Raw genomic sequence first — 26,983 nt, forward strand, 5'->3', positions numbered from 1 at the left:
ATAGAATAACAAAAGCTGTTGAAAAGAGGGGGAATGTAATTGGTGACTGGCCTGGTTCCAGATCATCACTGATTTAGGGACAGTTCGGGTGTTCCCTTCCCTTGAAGGAGCCCCAAACCGTGACAAAAGGGACTTCAGGAACGCATGAGATTAGGGGTGGTAATCTGCTTATATAAATGGATTAGATATCCAGAGGTGAATAGAGAATCAACTCCAAAGGGGCCTGGTGTTTATTCACAAAGAAAACCCTGGAGAGAGGGGACCATCTGGGACCACTTCCTGACTATGATGTCAGCGACTGCTTATTGGGTGGGGGAACCAGCCAATTGACCGATTATTATCCAGTATTATCTGATATTTGACATTGATGGACAGAACCTTTCATTTATGTTAAGTGACGCTTAATGGCATTGTATGATGTTTCTCTGTTATTATGACATATGATCATCCACAGGCTGGCTTTAGTGATTCCACACTTAAGATTTAGCTAGTTTGTGGATATTAACTAAAGAAAGAATTCCAAATGTTGCTTTCATTGTTTATTTATGTGTATCTTCAGTTTATCCATGGACAATATTATTTTCACACGCTGGTAGGATATCCGTGTATACTGTATATTAAATCAACTCTTCATTCTATCAAGTGAAACAAAAATAAATTGAAATATTCTGAAAACCAAAATTGCCCAAACATGGCCAGGAGGAGAGCTTCCACCCCAAGTCCAGCTCCCTAATCCTAACAGCCAGAGTAACATGGAACACCATAGAGCAGTAATACCCGACAACTATGATGGATCTCTATCTCCAATCTACTCCGTGAGTAATCCTATGATGGGGGTTTTCAGTCATGTAATAGTCAGTGGGTCTCCTGACCAATCGGAGTCTGCAGGCGCGCGGCCAGGGCTAGGGAGAGGCGTCGTAGCGCCCCCTGGTGCTGGGGGAACTCCTGCTGGACACGGTGCAGGATGGTGGTCACAGCGTGCAGACGCTCCTCCTGCCTCTGCAACGCAGGCTCCAAGGCTTCGCTGGTGGACAGGGCGCTGTAGCGACCCTCACGCACCGCTTGGAGCTGCTTGGCATGGCCCTGGAGGGAGACCAGACGGGCCAGGTTCTAGAGAGAGAGAGAGAGAGAGGGAGAAAGGGAGGATAGAGAGAGAGATTGGGTGTGAGAGAGCGAGAGAACCAGACCGAGAGAGGAAAAGGAGGATGGATAAAGGGATTAAAAAAGACATGAGATGAAAAGAGATATTCAAATAGCTATGCACAGCGCAAACCACTTCTCAACTATGGATAACAATACATTGGGCAGGAATAATGTTGAGAGTGAATGGGTGAATGTGTCTACATCGCGTACCCTCTCCTTGGTGTCCTGCAGACATTGGAAGTCTGAGGTGAGGACAGTTCTGGCACTGTGGAGCTCTCCCAGCTGCAGCTGTTTGTCCCGCAGACTGCAGCTCAGACTGGACTGGCCCTGCTGCAGCTCCCTGAGGACCCCGTCACACTCCTCCGCTTGCTGTTAGGGTGGGGAGACACACACACACACACACACACACACAACATAGACACACATGAAGCATATACAGTACCAGTCAAAAGTTTGGACACACCTACTCATTCAAGGGTTTTTCTGTATTTTTACTATTTTCTACATTGTAGAATAATAGCGACGACGTCACAACTATGAAATAACACATATGGAATCAGTTAAGAATACATTTTATTTACAAGGACAGCCTACTCCTTTCTCTCCAACGGGGATTTGAACCCCGGGTCTCCCACGTGCCCCGCATTCTGTAGTACAGACATGGCCTGCTCTCCCTTATGTAAGGAATTAGGCCCTTTTCCATGTTTACTACAGTATGTATTGTAGGCTGCACAGTGGCACATATGGAATCATGTAGTAACCAAAAAAGTGTTAAACAAATCAAAATATATTTGAGATTCTTCAAAGTAGCCACCCTTTGCCTTGATGACAGCTTTGCACACTCTTGGCATTCTCACAACCAGCTTCACCTGGAATGCTTTTCCAACAGTCTTGAAGGAGTTCCCATATATGCTGAGCACTTGTTGGCTGCTTTTCCTTCACTCTGCAGTCCAACTCATCCCAAACCATCTCAATTGGGTTGAGGTCGGGTGATTGTAGAGGCCAGGTAATCTGATGCAGCACTCCATCACTCTCCTTCTTGGTCAAATAGCCTTTACACAACCTGAAGGTGTGTTGGGTCATTGTCCTGTTGAAAAACAAATGATAGTCCCACTAAGCACAAACCAGATGGGATGCTATATCTCTGCAGAATACTGTGGTAGCCATGCTGGTTAAGTGTGCCATGAAGTCTAAATATATCACTGACAGTGTCACCAGCAAAGCACCCCCACACCATCACACCTCCTCCTCCATGCTTCACGGTGGGAACAACACATGCAGAGATCATCCGTTCACTTACTCCGCGTCTCACAAAGACACAGCGGTTGGAACTCGAAATCTCAAATTTGGACTGATCAGCCAGATTTCCACCGGCCTAATGTCCATTGCTTGTGTTTTTGGCCCAAGCAAGTCTCTTCTTATTATTGGTGTCGTTTAGTAGTGGTTTCTTTGCAGCAATTCGACCATGAAGGCCTGATTCACACAGTCTCCTCTGAACAGCTGGTGTTGAGATGTGTCTGTTACTTGAACTCTGTGAAGTATTTATTTGGGCTGCAATTTCTGAGGGTGGTAACTCTAATAAACTTATCCTCTGCAGCAGAGATAACGCTGGGTCTTCCATTCCTGTGGCGGTCCTCATGAGAGCCAGTTTCATCATTGCGCTTGATGGTTTTTACGACTGCACTTGAATAAACTTTTCTGGATTGACTGACCTTCATGTCTTAAAGTAACGATGGACTGTCGTTTCGCTTTGCTTATTTGAGCTGTTCTTGCCATAATATGGACTTGGTCTTTTACTAAATAGGACTTTATTCTGTATTCCACCCCTACCTTGTCAGAACACAACTGATTGGCTCAAACGCATTAAGAAGGATAGAAATTCCACAAATGAACTTTTAACAAGGCACACCTATTAATTGAAATGCATTCCAGGTGACTACCTCATGAAGCTGGTTGAGAGAATGCCAAGCGTGTGCAAAGCTGTCATCAAGGCAAAGGGTGGCTACTTTGAAGAATCTCAAATATAAAATATATTTCGATTTGTTTAACACTTGTTTGGTTACTACATGATTCCATGTGTGTTATTTCATAGTTTTGATGTCTTCACTATTATTCTACAATGTAGAAAATAGTAAAAATAAAGAAAAATCATGAATGAGTAGGTGTCCAAACTTTTGACTGGTACTGTACATACACACAGGAACGCACACCCACCAACACACCAACTGACCCACCGACCCACACCCCCACCTTCTGTGTGTCCAGTATCTTCCGACGCAGGCCCTGCAGGATGCCGTGGAAGTCGGTGTGAGTGGGCTGCTTGCGGTCGGTTCGTGCCTGGGCCTCACTGCGCATCACGATAGTCTCCCTGCGAGCCACCACTCCCTCCATCTCCCTCAGTAGGCGCTCCTGCTGCTTCATCAGCTGACCGTATCGCACCTGTAGGGACACACCCACATTGAAGGGGTGAAACAGGTGCATGAGTATATGAGGTGTCCTACCTATTCCACATTTAGCGCGCTAAGGAATCAAATCAAACATGATTTGTATAGTACATTTCGTACAAGACAGCAACACAATGTTGTCGTTTTCTATATGGAGATACAGTGTATCGACCTACAGTAGGAGGGACTAAGTGAAAGATTGTGTGATGTGAGAGTTGCTCTTGGTTTCTCCAGTGTGTGTGATGTTACCTCCATCCGGTGGATCTCAGCCCTCATGGTGCGGATGTCTCCCTGGCCCACCTCAGAGTCCACAGCCGACCTGGTCTCTCTCACCAGCTGGGTCTTCTTCTCCCACAGCATGATCTGACGCCTGAAAATACATATGCACGCACGCAAATAAACATCAACAAATTTATTTTCTAAAGCCCTTTTTTACATGATGTCTGCAAAGTGCGCCGCAGAAACCCGGCCTAAAACCCCAAGCAGCAAGCCACGCAGATGTGGAAGCGCCGGTGAACTCAACAAAAACACACACCCATATAACACAAGCACGTGAAACACACACACACGTACACTCGCAGACAGATAGACGGAGGCTCATGTTTCTAGGAGGACCACTTTGCTACTGTTTGACTCACTCTGACTCCACCAGACTGTTGAACAGCCTGTCCTTCTCCTCCTGGATCCTCTCTAGCTTCATCTGCGTCTCAATGGAGTTTCTCTCCGCCTCCTAAACACACGACGTCACAGGAGTACACGGTTATACATGAGGTATACGTTTCTATTTCTATACGCATTTCTATACGTCTATTTACAGTCTGAGTAGGTGTGTCTAGCATACTGCCCTTTGATTTGGATAAAAAGGCCTTTGATCGGTTGTAACGGCCAGGTATATCTGATTAACGCACGGTATTTTGTTTCCTGACACAAGAACAAGCCTGTTGATCAACATCGATCGTGGTGCATCAGAAATTGCTGTCCGTCTAGACAGAAAAAGACTTTGTAAGTCAGATTTTGTAGTAAAAAAAACAAACAACGTAGTTACTGCGTTTTGCTTTTGTGGGGCAATATAGAATGCAGTGGTTCAGGACTGAAACGTACATATTTATACGTGTGTGTATTTGACTGAGGGACTGATGAACACCAGAAATAGCCCCCACCGTGACCACCAGTCTGACCTTGAGTCTGTGCAGGAAGTCAGTCTCCATGACAACGTTGCCCTGCTCCAGGGCCTGGTGGAGATGCCTGTTCTCACTCAGCAGGGAGTTGAGCTTCAACATGTCCGCCATCAGCTCCTTCATGTGTCTCTCCAGCTCGGCCTGCTCCCGTTGCTCCTGTTGTATCTCACCTGGACGGGAGGCAGCGGAGAGGTGGGGAGTCCATGGGTTAGCGTGTGTTTTGTTAGGGTAGGGTCACAAAGACCCCAAAAATGGTGAAGTGTCTGGAATCTTGATTCAGACCGGGAGTGATTGAGATTGCTCTGTGGGTTCACAATGCCTGGAGGAGAAGGATACATGTACTGTTTGTGTAGTGGGGCTATATGGTAGCTGTATTCTATGCTCATAATTTGTCAAATGTTATTTTATGCTGTAGTGTTTTGTAAGCCCATGTGGGCTGGGTACCGGTAGGTGTATGACACTAGTGTCCGTAGTGTGAGCAGGGCGGTGCTCCGGGCCACTTTCTCCATGGTCAGTGAGTGTGCGCGCCCGTGTGTGTTACCGTACTCTCGGTGCGGACTTTCCTCTGCTGTAGGATGGTGAATTGGGTCTGCAGTGTGAGCAGGGCGGCGCTCCGGGCCTGTTTCTCCTGGGTCAGTCTCACCAGTTCCCCCTGCTGCCGCAGCCAGAGCTGCTGCTGCTCCTTGATCTCTCCTGCCACCCCCTCCAGCTGCTTGGTCAGAGTACTGGCCTGGATCTCCAACGGGCCCAGGTCCTCGTGCTGTTGACGTATGTAGGGACGTGATCAAGACAACATAGAAAGTCAGGAAAATGTGCATTTTTTTTCCCCCAAAGCTGAAACGTTTCAAATCCATTCTGGCTCCGGTCTTATTGTAGAGGATGGTGCTACCATAGAAATAGAATACCATTCTAGATCTGTAGGTGCCACCTATTTTAGATTCAGTACCTATAGTCCTTTATTCTAAGGGAAATAAACCCAGAGTGTTCAGTTGGTTACTGGTCGGTGCTTGGTTGTAAGTTAATTCTCACCCCAGTGCTGGCGACGAGCTGCTCAATCTTCTTGTTGTAAACGTTGATGGTGGCCTGCTTGCGCTCGATGACGGTGACGCGCTTGGTGATCCTGGCCTCGCTGGCGCCGAGCAGTTCGTTGCGGCGGCTCATCTCCGTCTCCAGCGAGGCGAGGGTGCGGGCCAGACCCTCCAGGCGCAGGGTGAGGTCACTGCTCTCCAGCGTCACCGCCGCCATTTCGTTCTCCAGCCGGGACAGCTGGGTCTCCTGGCAGGGTGAGGAGAGAGAGAGAGAGACGCACACACAGAGTTTGGTTTGAACACAGTGATACATTGCGCTAGCAAAGTTTCATATGTAGCATTGCGGTTGGTGTGGTTTTCAATGGACCCTTTCTTTGTCTACACAGGTCATTGAAAAACTAGCTCAAGATATTAAATAACAACCAGATGTAAACTCCTTCTGTACTGTAATTTTACAAAGTCTCCCATTCCTAACACATCTCCACAATATGATTGACAATACACAGCTAAATAGTTTTTGTAATATTGTGAATTACTTAAAAACTCCCGGAATAAACTTATGTGAGCCCCACCTTTAAAAAAACAAATTAACTAGGCAAGTCAGGTAAGAAGAAATTCTTATTTACAATGACGGCCTACCCCGGCCAAACACTCCCCTAACCTGGACGACGCTGGGCCAATTGTGCACCGACCTATGGGACTCCCGGTCACGGCCGGTTGTGATACAGCCCAGGATCGAACCCGGGTCTGTATGCAGTGCGTCAGACCGCCGTCGATGCAGTGCCTTAGACCGCTGCCCCACTCAGGATAACCCCAAAAAATACGGCGACCGACCCCGCTCACCTTCTCCCTCTTGTGGGCGGCCATCTTGTCGGTGAGGCGTCGGGAGTACTTGGTGGCCTTGTCGTGGGTGAGATGCTCCTGCATCTTGGACATGATGCGGTCCTCCAGCTCGATGCGCCGCACCCACTCCTTCTCCGTCTGCTTCCTCAGGGAGGACACCTCCACCTGGCGCACCCCACACTCCTGGAGAGAGGGGAGGAGAGAGGGGAGGGGGGGAGAAGAGAGATGGGGAGACGGGAGGGAGGGGGACAGAGGTTAGAAGGGTTTCATCGTATTATCGTCCACTTACACGAGTCACGACAACGACAATACATTCCAGTCACTTCACATTGAGCGGATATTGCATTCAGAGGAGCCTGCATAGGGAAAGGACTATAGATACACAAATCAACTGCGGACTTGAGAAAGAAATAGAAGAAGCAAACCACAATAAACGCAAGTCTTTTGACTTCATTGAGTGTTTACCCTCGGTTAAAGCAACCTATACGCGTTACAAATGTGTCAAATAAAACCAATCCACTCACTCACCGTGTTGACGCGTTGCAGCGTCTGCTCGGTCTCCTGCAGCGTCCTCATGTAGATGCTGTACTGGACCTGCAGCGCCTCCTGCTGGCTGTGGCTGTGGGAGATCAGCTTCCTGGAGGTGGCGCTGTCCAGCTGGGTCCGGTTCAGTAGTACTGTCAGCAGCTCATTGCGCTCCCCCTCCTGCGTGATGGACTTCTTGAAGCCCTCGATCTCGGTGTCTAGAGAGCGGACCTGGTGGGTGGCCGCGCTGCATGGAGGCAGGGAGAGGGAGAGAGATTGACAGACGTGTGCACGGTGGCATCCCACAGGTGGACAGCATGTCCAGTCTCAAGGAGAAACGTTTGACCAGAGCAGACCAACAGGACTGATGCACGGCAAATACAAATTATATTGTAAATAGACATTGGACAGTGGCCAATGTACATATTGGCAAAAGTAGTGCATTATATAGGGAATAGGGTTGCCATTTTAAGTCTATCCAGTGTGTATTCTCTTCCACCGTGGTGTTGGCCTCGTCTCGTCATACCCGCCAGGCTGCTGTTCTACACTGTGTGGTGAGGTGTGTGTGTGTGTGTGCGCGCGCGTCACAGGCGGCTGGTGGTATCTTAATTGGGGAGGACGGGCTCATAGTAATGGCTGAAACGGTATAACTGGAATGGTAACCAACACATCAACAGACGGTTCCCATGTGTTTGAGAACATTCCATTCACTCCATTCCAGCCGTTACCATGAGCCCGTCCTCCCCTCAGCAGCCTCCTGTGATGTGTGTAGACTCTAGGCGTTTACGTGGCCTCACCGTAGAGCCTCCAGCATGGCGGTGTAGGCGTCGTCTCGTCTCCTCATGCCCACCAGGCTGCTGTTCCACTGCTGCAGCAGCTGCTTCCTCTCCATCCCCAAAGAGTCCATCTCCATCTGGGCCTGTATCGAGAGACACACAGGCAAAAGGCACACCGTTCACCACCATTCCCCATTCCTTCTGTGTGTACAGCTTTTGTCTCAGCCTAAGCAGTAACACATTTATTATTGATTGGCTGGATCAAAAGCCTGCACCCAACCTGGAGTGGACAGTAGTGTACCTCAGAGAGGGCCTCCTTGGCTGCCTGAGTCTCCTCAGACTGGGCGATGGTCTGTACTTTATACAGAGCTATCTGCTCCGTCAGCCGCTCCATGTGTTTGGTCAACCGCTCCACATACAAGTCCTGAGAGAGGGGGGGGTGGGGGGTGGTAGAGAGTGAGAGGGGGGGTAGAGAGAGGGTGGGTAGAGAGAGAGGGGGGGGATAGAGAGAGAGAGGGGGTAGAGAGAGAGGGGGGGTAGAGAGAGAGGGAGAGGGTGGGTAGAGAGAGAGAGGGGGTAGAGAGAGAGGGGGGGTAGAGAGAGGGGGGGGTAGAGAGAGAGAGAGAGGGTGGGTAGAGAGAGAGGGGGTAGAGAGAGAGGGGGTGGGTAGAGAGAGAGAGGGAGGGGGTAGAGAGAGAGAGAGAGGGTGGGTAGAGAGAGAGGGGGTAGAGAGAGAGGGGGGGGGTAGAGAGAGAGAGCGAGGGGGGGGGGTAGAGAGAGAGAGAGAGAGGGTCATATAAGGAATCACCTGTAATACACTGCAAGAGAAGATTTAGCCACAGTAATAAGAATTATTTTAAATTCTATTTCTAGACCCTTAGCATCTGGTCCAGGACCAGTTTTGCGGTTTGGCTCAGAACGGTTAACATTAGAACTAACATGCCAATCAGCTGATCTTGAATCAGTTGTAAAAGAAGGAAGGCGTGTGTCCTGACCTGTTTGTGCTTCTGCTCCTCTGCCTGGGTCTTCTCGGAGTAGGCCTTGCGCGAGGCGTTCTTCATGGCCGTGATGTCAGAGCGCAGGTCGGCGTTAACCTCCTGCATGTAGAACAGACGCAGTGCCAGGTTCTCTACCTCACTCTGCAGCTGGGACACTGAGGAAGGAGGTGATAGACATAGTTAGGGACAGGAGTTTTTCCTGACTGTCACCTGACCAGGAAAACCTTTATATCGTTATGGACTATTATAACTAGGCTAGGGTCCTGATTTTTTTTCCTTGATTAGGTCAAGAAAAACTCCTGTCCCAAGCCATAGTATAGATATAGGATCTTAATTTGACCTATATTGTCACAGCAAAATAAGCGCATACTGTTGCTTGATCGGTGGTTAAGCTATTAGCTAGCCAAAAGTAGGTTACCTGAAAAGTGCAATACTGTTAGTATGGGTCTTCAGTGAATTTATGTAAATCACAAAGCTTGTCTGCGCAGACAACAAAAGTGATCAAATGAAGATCCTACATCTGTAGCAAAGTGACAACACCTTACGTTCACAGAAACGTGTGCTTTATGACAGTTGATGAGTCAATGTGTCTATGTCTCTTGTGAGCAGTTGTTTGGTATTCATACAATCCTTGTATAGTGTCTGTCCCTTTCAAGTCAGTGAGTGGTCTCAGCACAGAATGAAAAAAGACATGTTTCTTTATATCTTTATGGGTCTCACCGTGTGACCTCTGCTTGCCGGCCTGGATGGCTGTGGTGCGGTACTGGCTTCGGACCCCCTCCAGCTGATCCTGGGCCTGTCTGCGCTGGGCGGCCGCCTGCGCGTTGGTCTCGTGACGGCCCTCCAGACAGGCCTGGAGTCTGGCCAGCTCCTGCTGTACGCCGTACAGCTCCACACCCAGCTCCTCTCGGTGGTCGCTCTCAGACCTCTCTATGGCCATCTAGGGAGATGGATGGAGGAGGGGAGGGAAAGAGAGCATAGGTTGGGGTCAGAATTGCACAGGGCAAATAAATGCATTAGAAACGTACTGCAAGGCCTGTGGATCTCTTTAAACAAATGTTTTTATAACAATAGTGATTAATCCTTGTAAATCAATTGTTGCCGCTTATAGATCATTGCTAGTTGCAGATTAGCTTATTCTGTGTTTTGAAAAACGAAAGCACAGGGTCACGGTTTGAGATTGAGCCAAAACAAGTCAATGGCGCCCTCTCCTGGGAAAAGAGTGACTTCAAAAAGAATGACTATAAATGGCATGAATCGTACTCTATGCATACTGTAAAGTGGATGTCCATGCTGATTTGATTGTGGCCCATTGTAAAGGATGAAGAGTCTTTGCCTCAGAAGAAGAGAGCTACTGCACCTTCTCTCGCAACTCCATATTGAGTCTCTCCAGTTGCTTGTGGAGGTGGTTCCTCAGTGCAGTCTGGAACCTTCTCATCAGCGGCTGCAGGCAGATGGGAGAAAGCACAGTAAGACATTCGTCTGATAAGCATGACGGGGCTTAAACCTTAAGGTATTTAAAACCACGTTAGCAGTGATGTTAAGCGGGGAAACTGCTTTTACGTGTTCAGGGTCCAGCACGATGAGCTCATCTTCCTCATCGCCCTCATCCGCCGCACTGCGTAACCCGTCCGCATCGCTGTCGGAGAGGGGGACTGAGAGGTGCAACGAGGGGTGAGGCGGCAAGGGCATCGTTCCGTTATCTGGCATCCCAAAAAAAACAATGTTTCATGATCACTCCTCAACAGATACCGCGCTTGGCAAGTCACAATGCTCAGGTCAATGGCAAAAAGTGATAGAAATCAGTTAAAAAAAGTCCACCATTGTTCTATCCCTCCCTCTTATTGAAACCCAGCTGACCTGAGTTGCTGGCGGGGTTGAAGGCTGCGCCTGTACCACTGTTTCCTGACTGTGACACTGGGTAACCAGCCCCCGCCTCGACCTGTTCCCTGTCTGACTGCTCTGCTGATCCACCCTGCATGGAGGACAGACAGGAGGACACTCAGGAAGTCACTTTTTGATCCATAAAGTTACAATACAAATAATAAAGGGTTATATTTAATTATGTGCATTGGACCACTGCCTAAATCATGTCTAAATCGTCTTTTGGGAATAAGTTCATGATTTTGAATGACAACAAATACAATACAGATGACACAATATCATGAGTCACAAATCCTAACTTGAGAAACGTGTGAAAAAAAAAACATATCCTATACTGTAGAGTAGTATCTTTCACAAACCTCCTGCCCAGGTAGTACAGTAACCCCAGAGTCCTCTGCTGCCTCGCCAGCACCACCTGGCTGTTCAACGTACTTCCCCTCCTCCTGTGGCGGGGTTCCCCTCCTCTCCTCTTCTCCTCCTCCCTCACTTCCTCCACCCTCCATTGGACTCGGTGGGAACCAAGATGGTTGACTCTGTCAGCACTACAAGAAGGTTGCCTTTGTGACAGCGACATTGGATTTCATTGCAGTCATGTTGGCAGGTAGCCTAGCGGTTAAGAGCTTTGGCGCCAGTAACCGAAAGGTTGCTGGTTTGAATCCCCAAGCCGACTAGGTGAAAAATCAGTGTATGTGCCCTTGAGCAACGCACTTAAACCTTAATTGTTCCTGTAAGTCGCTCTGGATAAGAGTGTCTGCTAAATAATGTCACCTGCTCTTACCTGCTTCTTGAGTTAAGGAGTTACCTCTTCAGAACTGAAAGAAAGGCCAGAGAATGAAAATAATGTATTGAAGCAAAAATGCACATTTAAACGTTGACTGACAAAGCCTCCTGTCATCACCTGGGAAAACATGACAGAGGAGACACAAATATTTAAATATTAACTAACGTTATGAAGTTGACGACAATCATTCATTAGGCCCTCATACTGTACATTTGCTTAAAAATGAAACAAGACAGATACCTACCTATATGATGGCTATGCCTACTACGCGCATAATGTTTCCCGTGGAATGCTGCTATCCACTTGCCTTGAAGTTAGCGTGCTTATTCGTTAATACGCTATTAACGCTAACGTTAGCTAGATTACCTAACAGCTTAAAATACCAGAATGTTTTAACTGTTCTCGAAATGCACAAGTTACTCAACCTTACGGCTGCTTTATCACCTCTTCAGCAACAACAAATAATCCTGCAGCTCGTAGTACAAAATTGAATTTGCAAACTAAAAACAGCTAGACTCACCTCTGTTTGTCAGCCGGCCAGGCGTTGCTAGGAAACGATTAACTTCCGTGAAGGGATAAGGGGTAGAGCCTAGTCATTGGATAGTGCCGCCCCTGATGAATATTGAAATTTGTGGACTATTCAAGCTTTGAGGTGCATGTATTATCAGAAATGGAATTTGAACATTTTAAATATTGATGTATGGCATGCGAGTGTGGCAATTTAAATAACTTCAGTCTATGACAAAAAAAACTTGGTTTATTAAAAAAAAATCTTTATTTCAATCAAGAGCAAATAATTACAAAGCAAGTTCATCTTTTTTATCATTTGTACCACAATACCATTGCAATTCAGTCATACAAAATCGATAACAGAAAATAACAAGGCCTGCTAAATCAACATTTGTAAAAATAAAAAAGGCATCATTTTAAAGCACTTCCTTTAGGGAAACTTGGTCTCAACCAACTAAGAGACCAAGTTTCAGCCAAGCAGTAGACATGGATGAGGCTCAACAAATTTGTCCTTAAAAATCTAAATAAGTAATCTATTTGCAGAATCATCAACTCTTTATTGTTATAAATCTGATGTGCTATTCATAGCATCATTCTGTCATTGTATTTCAGGAAAGCAGACAAAGAGTTACAAAACATGTATTCCAACCTGGTACTAGACCTACATTCAGGTCCATAATTACTGGCACCCTTGATAAAGATGAGCAAAAATACTGTATAAAATAAATACAAATTTTTGTATTTGTACACTATTTTGTACACTCCAAAAAACTGGGGAATTATATTATTTTATACGAATACAATTGCTCAGAGAACGAGATTTTGCTTTTTCTTTAAAGTCTCAGTGTCGTTATCCTCACAAAGGTACGGTCGGTGCTGGAGTACTGAAAACAGGGCTGCCAATAACTTTGACACCTATCTTTTTGAGAATTGTCTTATTACTTTTGAAACTAAACCTCTTTCTCTGGGCAATTGTGTTAATATACAATAAATCACATTTTCAACATAAAATTGCATGCAATATAGCGCAGTATTTGTATCATTTATTTTAGTATTTTTGCCTCATCATTATCAAGGGTTCCAATAATAATATTACTAACTGAATAATCGTTAAAACAAAAATTAAACAAGAAACCAAATTAGAAGGAAAGTTAAAAAACGATATTCCTTCATCAATGACATTCTACAACAGTGCTTTAGTGTCCTGACAAATAAATGGAACGAATGGAAACACAAATAGGAATTCATGTAAACAAATCCAATGCTAAAACTGTGCATTTAAAACGTAACCTCAAAATGAAGAAAACATAACAGTAGAGTATAGGAGGTGATTCAGACTTCAATAGTGATGATTTGAGACTACAATTATGGTTTGAGTTAACAGTTTATTTTAATATTAATGATGGTTTTGGCAAAAGGCACAGTACATCATATAGTTTAACTCTACCAAGTGTCATTTAGCACGTCTGGCAAGGGGGCTCATTTCCATGCATTGGCAACTGTGGATGATGGCCATTTGAAAATACATAAAACAACATAAAAAAAAATAAAAAAATGCATAACACTTCCTACATAATTTGAAAAAAAAATACATGAAAACCTGTTGTTCCGAGTACAACAGGAATGGTCTCAACATGTGCCACGGGTATTGTACATGCTAGAGAGCATAACACAATAGCACTGCAAATATGCAATACATGTCTGTAGATAGTATTTCATTAATAGTGTTTACAAGGAAAACATAAATCAAAACTTCTGTTTTAGTTGTGCAATACTTGGCATACCCCAATCAACATAATCCATGTGATTGGTTAGGAATAGTTTCCATACAACAAACAATAAAACAGTCCAATGTCAATATAGCCATACATACATTCAACAAAAGTGTTAGGCCCATTATGTACACCTTTTCAGAAATACATACACACACACACATATATACACTATTTTCTCATTGCTCACCTCATGTCCATGTCCTTAGTTGGCAAGGAACTTGCATAGGCATTAGTGAATTAAAGACACATGTTGCCTAGGTAATGACGGCTAACCCTATAGCATTGGCTTGCAGAGAAAATTGAGGGGAGGGGTTTCATTTAGCTGCTTCCATACAGATATGGACACAGTGATCATTTGCATATAAAGCGGTGTGGTGTACAGTTAAGAGGGGAATACTGTAGGTAGAACTTTCCCCCTTACCACTGCTATAGGGTCAGACATTTTCTCATCCACAAAATGGTTAGGATTTGGGGTAATCTGATTCTAGACCTGTGGTAAAGGGGAACTTCTACCCCGAGCAGTAAGAGATGTGGGTGGGGTCACAACAAGTGAATACACGGTTAGTGTTCACCTGGACAAAGCATAGGGGGCATTAGATGTCTTATATCATATGGCAAATAATACATGTGACATTATCAAAAGTATGCACTCCTGCTTTTAGTGTCAGGCTTCACACACACATGCACTCTCTTGCAGACATTCCCGTACAATAACAAAAGTATAATCTAGAGGTTGCGCGTCTCATTCAACCATTTCTTTTCACTTCATTCTCCCTCTTGATTTGGGTCCCCAAACATAAGTTGTTTCCTACCTAGGACGTAAGGTGAACGGCGAATGCGAAATAACCATGTGTTCATAGGACACTGTGTAACCTCATAACCCACAGAAACTCTCCACACCGCTCCACCTATACCACTAGGTTGTATCACTGTTACATTTGTGCCATTCTGAGAAAAATCTACTTTTCTAAGTCTGTTCATCCTACACAGATTAAAAAACAGAGCAGAAAGTGAGTTTTTATTTTTAGTGTTTCTCCTTCCTGGTTGGTTGACTGACTTCTGTCTCGTTCGGTCAGTGAGCTTGTTAAAAAGTCAAAGTTCATCTGATGACTGAGGTCATCCTGTTCTGCCAGTGACAAAAAAGACCCTTGGGTATGGAGCTATTAGAATGTCAATGTGGTAACAGAAGTCTTGTTGTATGTCCTTATCCACCAACAGGCCTTATACTACTTCAAAGCCCCCTGGCTCCCATTCTAATTCACACCTTTCAGGCAAATACTGTAAACAATCCTTCATATGCCGTGAGTGGCGCCCCCCTCTGTTTCGGAAGGCTCCGTTTCCCTCTGGGTCGTATCGGCGGTGGAGGTGGAGGGCGTTCCAAAAGAGCGGGGGTCCATGGCAGAGTGCATGATGGTCAGCCACAGGTCATCCATGTTTGGCATGACAAAGATTTTCTACGTCGAAGAGAAGATGGGAGAGATTCAGAGATGTTACATTTGATGTAGTATGCTGACATAGAGTTTGGACAAAGTACGGTATCACGCACACACACACAGGCATGCAGACACACACACACACACACACACACATACCTGAAACTCCTGGTCCAGTTTCTTCTCGATCCAGTCGGTGACGTGGGCCAGTGTGACCTCTCTCTCTCCCAGTTTGGGCCGAGCCTTCAGCTCCAGGTGGGGTGGACTCCTGAAACCATACCTGCGATTCAAAACAGAGTCAACAAACACACTAGAGAAACACCAGAGTGTAGATTTCAACTATAACAGATCATGCAGCAATGAGCCATTTGTTATTGTAGTATGTGGGCAAGTTAATGGTAAAGGTTACTCAGAATAATAAGGCACACAAAATGTCAGTTTTCCAGGGATGTGATCAGTCACCAGCAGAGGGCACAAGTGCATTGCAGAATATAATTAACTAATGCACAAGAATGCCAACAAGTGTTTTCATTATGTATTGTGGTGGTATGAATGTGTTGTATCCTGTTGCTGGGCAGAGGTATGATGTGTAACTCTATGAAGCTGTCTTAGAACATACCATATCCTGTCAGTGGGCGGGGGTGGGATGTTGACGGCCAGCGTGCCCCTGAGCTCCTGAACCTCCACGGTGAGCAGCAGGGGCGTGTTGGACACCTCCTCCATCTTCTTCTTGATGAACTCCGTCTCGGTGGCCTTCTGGAAGTACTTGGACTTGGCGATCTTGTCCACGAAGCGCATTATCTTACTGGGCTGGCGGCCCCCCATGTGTCTGAAGGAGAGGAGAGATTTAGGGGTTGAACTTTGTCGCGCAAACCTACCTTGATTTACGTGAAAGTTTGCATTAAGATCAAGTCTGGATTACATGAAAGTTGTACGGAAAGGTACTTTTAAAGGTAAACAAGGTAAATAATCAGGGTAAAAGTAAATACTCACCCCTCTGCTCCAGGGACGTCATTGGTGACCTCTGAAGTATCCTCTTCGTCTGAGGACCCAGCACTGGATGACTCCTCATCACTGTCAGCTAGGCAGTACGTCCGTGGTCTGTACCTGGCGCACACACAGACACGATTCAGTATGGATTCATCTCCATTGTTTTCAGAGGGAACGCTGACTCTTAGAACTACAAAGCCTATTCATACAGTGATTCCTCATTTAAAAAGTTGCAAGCTTACACCGCGGGACTTAGAGGTACCCAGCGTCACGGCTTCATTGCTACAGACCACCACAAGGGGGAGTTAGAGCCCTCATTATGCATTTGGGTCCCAAGGTTTTTATATGACCCATCATATCGAGTGGTTCCAATGACGAATTTGACGAGAGCCACCCGTCCGTGGTGACTTTCTTCAGCAAAGATGGCTGACAAAACATTACGGGGGAAGCAAATGTATGTTGTTATAATGTCTTAACGAGTCAAGCAAAAAATGTACAATTGAGAGGAATATGTTAGTTAATGTAGAGATAAACGTTTGCGCATATTTGTAACTATGCAATAGACTAGAAACATGATTTACGTAAAGGCTGATTTGTAATTCATATATACAGAATAAAATAACAGTATATCCTGCCAGCACGCCCGCAAGCGTGCTGAATGACGCGTGGAAGAGAGCGAGGAACGAGATGGGAGTAACAATCCAGGCTATTTGCTCTGAGACTGGCATAATAATGTAATGAAACAAAGCAGGGAGCAGGTTTCGAACCCTCAACATTCTAGTCCGAAGGCCAGAACGCTATCGACTGTTCCTAAATTTATTAATTGGGGTTGGGGCCGATTGTGGCTAAAAACACTATCAATTGGAATCTTTAACATTTGGAAAAGGGGAAAAAGCATTATTATTAGTTTTTTACAAGCGTAACTGGATGGGCTATAACTGAACAATAGACTATTCAACTTTTACTAAAGAATTGTCTAATAGCCGAGCTAGGTGTGAACCCCCCCCTCTCCTCAGCTTGAGCTAGGTGTGAAGTTAGCTTGAGCTAGGTTGGAGTTATTAAAACTCGTTTTTCAACCACTCCACAAATGTATTGATAACAAACTATAGTTTTGGCAAGTTGGTTAGGACATCTTACTTTGTGCATGACACAAGTAATTTTTCAAACAATTGACTACAAACAGATTATTTCACTGTATCAATTCCAGTCGGTCAGAAGTTTACATACACTAAGTTGACTGTGCTTTTAAACAGCTTGGAAAATTCCAGAAAATGATGTCATGGATTTAGAAGCTTCTGATTTTCTGATTTAGAAGCTAATTTACATCATTTGAGTCAGTTGGAAGTGTACCTGTGGATGTATTTCAAGGCCTACCTTCAAACTCAGTGCCTATTTTTAGACCTCCACAAGTCTGGTTAATCCTTGTAAGCAATTTCCAAACGCCTGAAGGTACCATGTTCATCTGTACAAACAATAGTACGCAAGTATAAACACCATGGGACCACAGAGCCATCATAACCGGTCAGGAAGGAGACGTGTTCTGTCTCCTAGAGATTAATGGACTTTGGTGCGAAAAGTGCAAATCAATCCCAGAACAACAGCAAAGGACCTGGTGAAGATGCTGGAGGAAACAGGTACAAAAGTATCTATATCCACAGTAAAACGAGATATCGACATAACCTGAAAGGCTGCTCAGCAAGGAAGAAGTCACGGTTCCAAAACCACCATAAAAAAGCCAGAATATGGTTTGCAACTGCAAATGGGGACAAAGATCATACTTTTTGGAGAAATGTCCTCTGGTCTGATGAAACAAAAATAGAACTGTTTGGCCATAATGACCATCGTTATGTTTGGAGGAAAAAGGGGGATGCTTGCAAGCAGAAGAACACCATCCCAACCGTGAAGCACGGGGGTGGCAGCATCATGCTGTGGGGGTGCTTTGCTGCAGGAGGGACTGGTGCACTTTACAAAATAGATGGCATCATTATCGAACAAAACATAAATGTATTGTGTAACATGATGTCCTATGAGTGTCATCTGATGAAGATTATCAAAGGTTAGTGATTCATTTTATCTCTATTTCTGCTGTTGTGACTATCTTTGGCTGGGAAAAAGGGCTGTGTTTTTGGGGATTTGGTGGTGATTTAGCATAAATATATGTTGTGTTTTCACTGTAAAACATTTTTAAAAATCGGACACGATGGGTAGATTAACAAGATGTTTATCTTTAATTTGCTATATTGGACTTGTTAATGTGTGAAAGTAAAATATTTCTAAAAAATAATGTTGAATATCCCGCGCTGCCTTTTCAGCGGAATGTTGGAGGGGAGGGGGGGGGGGGGGGGGGACGTGTGTCCTAGACAGGTTAACTGGCTGAGGAAGGCTATGAGGCTTAACAGCCGAGTAGAAGTTAGATTTTGATTTTATTAGGCCTACTTACAATTGCAACTGGTCAAATGTAGCATCCTACATAAAACAATAATTTAAAGAAAAAAAATCTCCGCCTTCGCACTAAAACAACGTAACTAATAATTAAAAGCGCACATTTGTAAATCCCAAACTCTAAAAGTAATTGGAAAGGTAGATACAAATTGTGTGTGACATTGTGGTTAAAATAAAGAATGTAGCTCAATCAAATCTTTCCTATTAGCAGGACAATATACTTTTTATAGCCCGCCTACTGTTGTGAAAATCCCTCAATTTGCAATGTATTCGATGCTTATGTACTCTAGTGTTACATATGTAACTCAAAACAAAATTTCTTCATCAACATCTTTATGCTTTCGTTAATATTTTTGATCTTCTTCCACGGTTGATTCGTCTGTGAAGATGACGTTATTCAATGTCTCGCCAGCTTTGATCCATGCCTGGGCACGCAGGACACAAAGTTCTTTGTTTGTCAGACGAATCATTGAAATCATTGACTCACTCAGGCGTTGAAAAGGGCGATGAATGAGATTGAGTCAACATACGGTTCGTCAGGTTTTCGGTTCACACTGACATTCCCATTCCTCTTCGGACAACAGAACTTGACCAACTGCTGCTCACCAGGCACAGCAATGGCCGCCCGGACCGTTATGCTGCTCTGCTATTCCAAGGATGAGTAACCGAAGAGAGAGATCACGAGTGGGCACAAAATATCTAGCCTTCCCGGTGTATCGCTTCGTGGCGCTCTGAGACAAGCATGGAGAAACAACATTTTTCAAATATTCCATGATATTCTTATATGTGTAGGCTGAATATAAGCAAGTGATGTCTGCTAAATAAACAAGTTCGGATTCTCCAGAAATAAATAATTTGAAATAACAAACTGCCTTTATTTACAAATTACTGAGAATGTCTCACCCCATGTTCAAGAATTGCCTTTTTCCCCTCGCTCACTCTAGGTTACATGAAAACTAAATCTCCAAAATATCATAACTTTTTAAACAAAGCGATTATTATTATTATTAATAAATGTAGAATTATATAAAAGCCCCTTAGATATTCTCACAGATCTAACTGAAAATGCCCCTTAGTAATATGGAGTCCTCCAATCCTCTATATGTAATTATTGGCGGAGAGTCAAATCTTTGGAAAAAACATTTGTAGATATATTGTTTGAAATGGTGTAGGTCTTATTTAAAGAGCATATTGAAGTTAGAAGCAAAAGCCTACAACTATTTTAGCACCGTTTCACACTGCTCTGAGACAAGCATGGGGACTCTGAGATAAGCCTACTTCCTCCCCGTCGGGGATTTGAACCCCGGTCTCTCGTCCCCTCGACACAGGGATTCTTTACCTAAATAGCCAAGTACTGTACTGTCGACTGCCATGTTGTACAGCGCCATATTTTTCGTTCCATCCTAACAGAAATCCAGATGGTTTTTAATTTTCATGGAATAGAAACACCATAATATTAATCCAATTAATTAAGTACCAGTCAAAAGTTTGGACACACCTACTCATTCCAGGATTTGTCTTTATTTTTACTATTTTCTACATTGTAGAATAATAGTGAAGACATCACAACTGTAGCAGGTGTAGCCATTCATTACTTTTTAAACAAAGTTATTATTATTATTATGATTTAATTTAGAATGATATAAAAGCCCCTTAGATATTCTCAGATATTATCACAGATCCTAATGGAAAATACCCCTCAGATATTAATTTAGAGTCCTCCAATCCTCTAAATGTAATTATTGGCGGAGAGTCTCGTCATTGAATTATAATTTTTTTCTTCGATGTACTGTAGGCCTACCATAGGCGAAATGAGTCTCACTAGTGTTGAGTAATGTGCTGTTAAAAATGATGTTGGTCTTATTTATTTAAAGAGCATACAAGCAAAAGCCTACAACTATTTTAGCACCGTTTCGCCCTGCTCTGAGGCAAGCATGGGGACTGGTCTTGATAAATCAATGAGATTTTTATTTTCACTTAATCTCCATTTGGGTATTGGTTAGACAAGAATTAGAAAATTAGAGTGCAGAAATGTTATGCTCTTAGTGTAACCTTTATTTAACTGTTCCAGCAAGTACCAGTCAAAAGTCTGGACACACCTACTCATTCCAAGATTTTTCTATATTTTTACATTGTAAAATAATAGTGAAGACATCACAATTATGAAATAATCCCCAACGGGGATTTGAACCCCGGTCTCCCGAATTCTGTAGTACAGACATGGCCTGCTCTCCCTTATGTAAGGAATTAGACACTTCCCCATGTTTACTACAGTATGTATTATAGACTGCACAGTAGCCTAATATACAAAACTACATTTCGTTAATAAAACTATTTTAAAAAACACTGTCAAAATGCAGCTGATGATTTAGTTATGGATCCATAACGAATTACTATGGGAATAAACATCACTGATTTACAGAAACATTGAAACAAAGTTGTCTAATGAAGGCAAACCATTATGAATCCTCCAATCCTGTAGCCTCCTCCTGACTGTCACATTGTTCAGCGCCATATTTTCCATTCCATCCTAACGTAAACCCTGAGGGTTTCGTTTTTCCCTGAATAGAAACACCATAATATTAATCAAATGAATTAAGCCAAATTTCTTAAATCAATCCCATATACTATGTTACTGCAAAAAAGGTTTTAAATTCTCCGGTAATGCCAATACGGAATACTATCAAATGCTTCTCAAAGATTCCCTCCGGTGGTCAAACGATTGAGCAGTGTTTTCCACAAGTACAGAGAGTAGCCAGCCAAATAGAAATAAAATTGCCAGCTAGGCTCCCCCGATCCTGGGGGCAAAATAGAGCTCATTATTGAAGGAACTCTATTTTGGTGGCCTCTGGTACATTGAATTATTGAATACTTTATCAAGTTTTTCTCCCAGATTGGAAACATTTGTTGTGGTATTGTGCAGAAAGACTGAAAATATATGAATTCAGTGTATTGTTAGCCGTTTTGAATATTGTCTCGTCTAGGTTATATGATCAGGACTAAGTAAGAGAACATTAAACATTTGGGATTAAAGACTTTACAGTTTAACTGCAAGATATGAAATGCCACATTGATGTTTGTTCTTCAAATTATGTATTGAATTAAAACAGAAATATGAAGTAAATAGCCCACATTATCTAGAAAAATGTATTAAAAGGTTTGGTTTTTAAGAGTGTGCAGTTGTGCCGTTGCAAACCGTAGTCTGGCTTCTTTATGGCGGTTTTGGAGCAGTGGCTTCTTCCTTGCTGAGCGTCCTTTCAGGTTATGTCGAAATAGGAGTAGTTTTACTGTGGAGATAGATACTTTTGTACCCGTTTCCTCCAGCATCTTCACAAGATCCTTTGCTGTTGTTCTGGGATTGATTTGCACTTTTCGCACCAAAGTACATTAATCTCTAGGAGACAGAACGCATCTCCTTCCTGAGCTGTATGACGGCTGCGTGGTCCCATGGTGTTTATACTTGCGTATTATTGTTTGTACAGATGAACGTGGTACCTTCAGGTGTTTGGAAATGGCTCCCGAAGAACTAGACTTGTGGAGGTATTCCATTTTTGGCTGAGATCTTGGCTGATTTCTTGATTTTCCCATGATGTCAAGCAAAGATGCATTGAGTTTGGTAAGCCTGGAAATACATCCACAGGTACACCTCCAGTTGACTCAAATTATGCAATTAGCCTATCAGAAGCCTCTAAAGCCATGACATAATTTTCTGGAATTTTCCAAGCTGTTTAAAGGCACAGTCAACTTAGTGTATGTAAACTTCTGACCCACTGGAATTTTGATACAGTGAATTAATCTGTCTGTAAACTATTGTTGGAAAAATTACGTGTCATGCACAAAGTACATGTCCTAACCAACTTGCCAAAACTATAGTTTGTTAACAAGAAATTTGTGGAGTGGTTGAAAAACAAGTTTTAATGACTCCAACTTAAGTGTATGTAAACTTCTGACTTCAACTGTATATTACATAGGACATGCAAAATCACGAGCATCAAGCTCTCTACCAACTCTGTGTAAAGAAACTCGATAGGCGACAAGCGTCGGTCCAAAATAATCCCATAGAAACGCATTGGGATTATTTTGGAAAATTTGGGGGTGAGAGTGAAGCCTCTCGCTTCGCATGTTCCTCTCTGCAGCGTTGCCCTGTCATCGCTCGCTTCGTGACTGACAGGCGCCTATCCTACCAATAGCTCTTTAGAAGATGCATATCGCCCATTCGAGTGTGACAGGGTTCGACGGACTAGCCCATTTAAACTTTTAAATGAAAAGTAACATAGTTAATATGAAGTGGAAAATGTAGCAAGCTGAAAATGAGTCTGTAAATTGGCTGATTAGCCGGCGCTAATGGAAAACACTGATCGAGTATGGACTGATGCATCCTCTTGAGATCCCCTTTGGATTTAGAATTCACATGAGGACACACAGTCTGAACACTGACAAAAATGAACCCATTCACAATGTCAGTTAGATGGGATGGAAGCTATATTTATTTTTATTATTTTTTATTTTTTTATTTCACCTTTATTTAACCAGGTAGGCTAGTTGAGAACAAGTTCTCATTTGCAACTGCGACCTGGCCAAGATTAAGCATAGCAGTGTGAACAGACAACACAAAGTTACACATGGAGTAAGTAAACAATTAACAAGTCAATAACACAGTAGAAAAAAAAGGGGAGTCTATATACATTGTGTGCAAAAGGCATGAGGAGGTAGGCGAATAATTACAATTTTGCAGGTTAATAACACTGGAGTGATAAATGATCAGATGGTCATGTACAGGTAGAGATATTGGTGTGCAAAAGAGCAGAAAAGTAAATAAATAAAAACAGTATGGGGATGAGGTAGGTAAAAATGGGTGGGCTATTTACCGGTAGACTATGTACAGCTGCAGCGATCGGTTAACTGCTCAGATAGCAGATGTTTGAAGTTGGTGAGGGAGATAAAAGTCTCCAACTTCAGCGATTTTTGCAATTCGTTCCAGTCACAGGCAGCAGAGAACTGGAACGAAAGGCGGCCAAATGAGGTGTTGGCTTTAGGGATGATCAGTGAGATACACCTGCTGAAGCGCGTGCTACGGATGGGTGTTGCCATCGTGACCAGTGAACTGAGATAAGGCGGAGCTTTACCTAGCATGGACTTGTAGATGACCTGGAGCCAGTGGGTCTGGCGACGAATATGTAGCGAGGGCCAGCCGACTAGAGCATACAAGTTGCAGTGGTGGGTGGTATAAGGTGCTTTAGTGACAAAACGGATGGCACTGTGATAAACTACATCCAGTTTGCTGAGTAGAGTGTTGGAAGCAATTTTTAGATGACATCGCCGAAGTCGAGGATCGGTAGGATAGTCAGTTTTATTAGGGTAAGTTTTGCGGCGTGAGTGAAGGAGGCTTTGTTGCGGAATAGAAAGCCGATTCGTGATTTGATTTTCGATTGGAGATGTATGATATGAGTCTGGAAGAAGAGTGTGCAGTCTAGCCAGACACCTAGGTACTTATAGATGTCCACATATTCAAGGTCGGAACCATCCAGGGTGGTGGTGCTGGTCAGGCGTGCGGGTGCAGGCAGCGAACGGTTGAAAAGCATGCATTTGGTTTTACTAGCGTTTAAGAGCAGTTGGAGGCCACGGAAGGAGTGTTGTATGGCATTGAAGCTCGTTTGGAGGTTAGATAGCACAGTGTCCAAGGACAGGCCGGAAGTATATAGAATGGTGTCGTCTGCGTAGAGGTGGATCAGGGAATCGCCCGCAGCAAGAGCAACATCATTGATATATACAGAGAAAAGAGTCGGCCCGAGGATTGAACCCTGTGGTACCCCCATAGAGACTGCCAGAGGACCGGACAGCATGCCCTCCGATTTGACACACTGAACTCTGTCTGCAAAGTAATTGGTGAACCAGGCAAGGCAGTCATCCGAAAAACCGAGGCTACTGAGTCTGCTGATAAGAATATGGTGATTGACAGAGTCGAAAGCCTTGCCAAGGTCGATGAAGACGGCTGCACAGTACTGTCTTTTATCGATGGCGGTTATGATATCGTTTAGTACCTTGAGCGTGGCTGAGGTGCACCCGTGACCGGCTCGGAAACCAGATTGCACAGCGGAGAAGGTACGGTGGGATTCGAGATGGTCAGTGACCTGTTTGTTGACTTGGCTTTCGAAGACCTTAGATAGGCAGGGCAGGATGGATATAGGTCTGTAACAGTTTGGGTCCAGGGTGTCTCCCCCTTTGAAAAGGGGGATGACTGCGGCAGCTTTCCAATCCTTGGGGATCTCAGACGATATGAAAGAGAGGTTGAACAGGCTGGTAATAGGGGTTGCGACAATGGCGGCGGATAGTTTCAGAAATAAAGGGTCCAGATTGTCAAGCCCAGCTGATTTGTACAGGTCCAGGTTTTGCAGCTCTTTCAGAACATCTGCTATCTGGATTTGGGTAAAGGAGAACCTGGAGAGGCTTGGGCGAGTAGCTGCGGGGGGGGCGGAGCTGTTGGCTGAGGTTGGAGTAGCCAGGCGGAAGGCATGGCCAGCTGTTGAGAAATGCTTGTTGAAGTTTTCGATAATCATGGATTTATCGGTGGTGACCATGTTACTTAGCCTCAGTGCAGTGGGCAGCTGGGAGGAGGTGCTCTTGTTCTCCATGGACTTCACAGTGTCCCAGAACTTTTTGGAGTTGGAGCTACAGGATGCAAACTTCTGCCTGAAGAAGCTGGCCTTAGCTTTCCTGACTGACTGCGTGTATTGGTTCCTGACTTCCCTGAACAGTTGCATATCGCGGGGACTATTCGATGCTATTGCAGTCCGCCACAGGATATTTTTGTGCTGGTCGAGGGCAGTCAGGTCTGGAGTAAACCAAGGGCTGTATTTGTTCTTAGTTCTGCATTTTTTGAACGGAGCATGCTTATCTAAAATGGTGAGGAAGTTACTTTTAAAGAATGACCAGGCATCCTCAACTGACGGGATGAGGTCAATGTCCTTCCAGGATACCCGGGCCAGGTCAATTAGAAAGGCCTGCTCATGGAAGTGTTTAAGGGAGCGTTTGACAGTGATGAGGGGTGGTCGTTTGACCGCGGCTCCGTAGCGGATACAGGCAATGAGGCAGTGATCGCTGAGATCCTGGTTGAAGACAGCGGAGGTGTATTTGGAGGGCCAGTTGGTGAGGATGACGTCTATGAGGGTGCCCTTGTTTACAGATTTAAGGTTGTACCTGGTAGGTTCCTTGATGATTTGTGTGATGAAATATGTAATGAAATGACCACAAAAACAGATTGAAATGGAACGAAAATGGAAACGAGAAGGCCCCAGAGAAACGCTGCACTCACCAGGTGAAGAAAATATCCATGTAAGGGTGTGCGTCCAGGAACAGAAGGAAGGAAGGACAGAGAAAAAGGTGGTGTACAGAAGACGAGTTAAAAGAGAAGTGTAGCTAACCCCTGACCCCGTGGAAAGCTAATTCTGTCATTATCATGTGTTCAGAGGAGGAAAACAGTGTGAATCTTTAACAGTTGTTTCAAGAAAATGTTTACAATCATTATTAGAGTAGGTCACACACCAGTCAGTGTTGTGTTTAGTGAGGACCGTTCCTTCCCCTTACCCATCCTTGCTGATGTCTCTGAAGCGCATACAGTCGCCGTCCTTCCCCAGTCTGATCAGGTTCATCTTGGTCTCCAGGGTCATCAGGAAGGAGCCGCTGTACGAAATCTCCAAGTCAAACCACAGACCTGGGGGAGAGAGACAGACAGACAGACGTAGGTCATTGTGAGTATGTGTGGGGCGGGAGACGACAAGTTTGTGTGTCCGTGTGTGTAGTCGCAATTGCACATCTCAGTGTGTGTTTAGAAGAATCACAACGGAGTGGAAGAACGCACATCAGATGATCATTTTGACAAACCAAACTACTTCAACCAACTTTGATCAGTAACCTACCACCATTGACTGTAGTATGAAAAATATCAGTGCTGAAAAGCAGTGCTTCAGGTAAAGTAATTGGAAACTACAGTAAGTGATGAACTTTCCAGATCTGCAGAGCCTAAAAGTTGAGTAGATCTGGCTAAAGGTTCTCAGTCTGTGGCAAATGCTCCAGGACACTAGCCTTCAAGTCTGCCATTCACTTCTGCCTCCCTCCCTCCCTCGCCCAGTCTTCCTCGCTCCCCTGCCTCTTCCCCTCCCACAAGCATCTCGGACCCCCACGTTCATCCCTCTCTCAAATCTCCCTCCATCTTTCTCTCATTGCCTGACAGTGG

General features: G+C 44.3%; 2 protein-coding genes across 6 annotated transcripts in view; both read right to left on the reverse strand.

Moving 5' to 3' along the window:
- Window positions 1-526: 526 nt before the first annotated feature.
- Window positions 527-12,206, reverse strand: LOC110485972 (coiled-coil domain 40 molecular ruler complex subunit). Of its 5 annotated transcripts, none has more exons than XM_036940634.2 (20): window positions 12,121-12,206; window positions 11,598-11,631; window positions 11,179-11,376; window positions 10,796-10,910; window positions 10,499-10,638; window positions 10,296-10,379; window positions 9,656-9,875; window positions 8,933-9,090; window positions 8,239-8,361; window positions 7,959-8,080; window positions 7,165-7,408; window positions 6,637-6,819; window positions 5,795-6,040; window positions 5,312-5,525; window positions 4,766-4,935; window positions 4,226-4,317; window positions 3,837-3,957; window positions 3,394-3,582; window positions 1,354-1,512; window positions 527-1,110 (listed from the first exon to the last, which is right to left on the reverse strand). In XM_036940634.2, the coding sequence occupies exons 3-20, from the start codon at window positions 11,320-11,322 to the stop codon at window positions 856-858; spliced, it is 2,979 nt and encodes a 992-aa protein (XP_036796529.2). In that variant the 5' UTR covers window positions 11,323-11,376; window positions 11,598-11,631; window positions 12,121-12,206; the 3' UTR covers window positions 527-855. The 5 variants fall into 5 exon arrangements, with proteins under 5 accessions (XP_036796529.2, XP_036796531.2, XP_036796530.2 ...); XM_036940636.2 differs by having other exon boundaries at window positions 11,179-11,361; window positions 12,121-12,169; XM_036940635.2 differs by having other exon boundaries at window positions 11,179-11,361; window positions 11,845-12,149.
- A 146-nt stretch (window positions 12,207-12,352) lies between these two features.
- The window catches only part of LOC110485973 (testis-expressed protein 2), a 65,588-nt gene continuing 50,957 nt past the window's right edge, over window positions 12,353-26,983 (reverse strand). The window contains exons 9-13 of the mRNA XM_021557244.3: window positions 26,335-26,461; window positions 16,312-16,425; window positions 15,938-16,147; window positions 15,478-15,598; window positions 12,353-15,339 (exon numbers count right to left, since the gene is read on the reverse strand). Of these exons, the coding sequence (XP_021412919.3) occupies window positions 15,178-15,339; window positions 15,478-15,598; window positions 15,938-16,147; window positions 16,312-16,425; window positions 26,335-26,461 (734 nt within the window). The 3' untranslated portion in view covers window positions 12,353-15,177. The remainder of the gene's footprint in view (window positions 15,340-15,477; window positions 15,599-15,937; window positions 16,148-16,311; window positions 16,426-26,334; window positions 26,462-26,983) is intronic.

Source organism: Oncorhynchus mykiss, chromosome 13 (assembly GCF_057628025.1).
Source record: "Oncorhynchus mykiss isolate SJ-2025 chromosome 13, ASM5762802v1, whole genome shotgun sequence".
Lineage (NCBI taxonomy): Eukaryota > Metazoa > Chordata > Actinopteri > Salmoniformes > Salmonidae > Oncorhynchus > Oncorhynchus mykiss.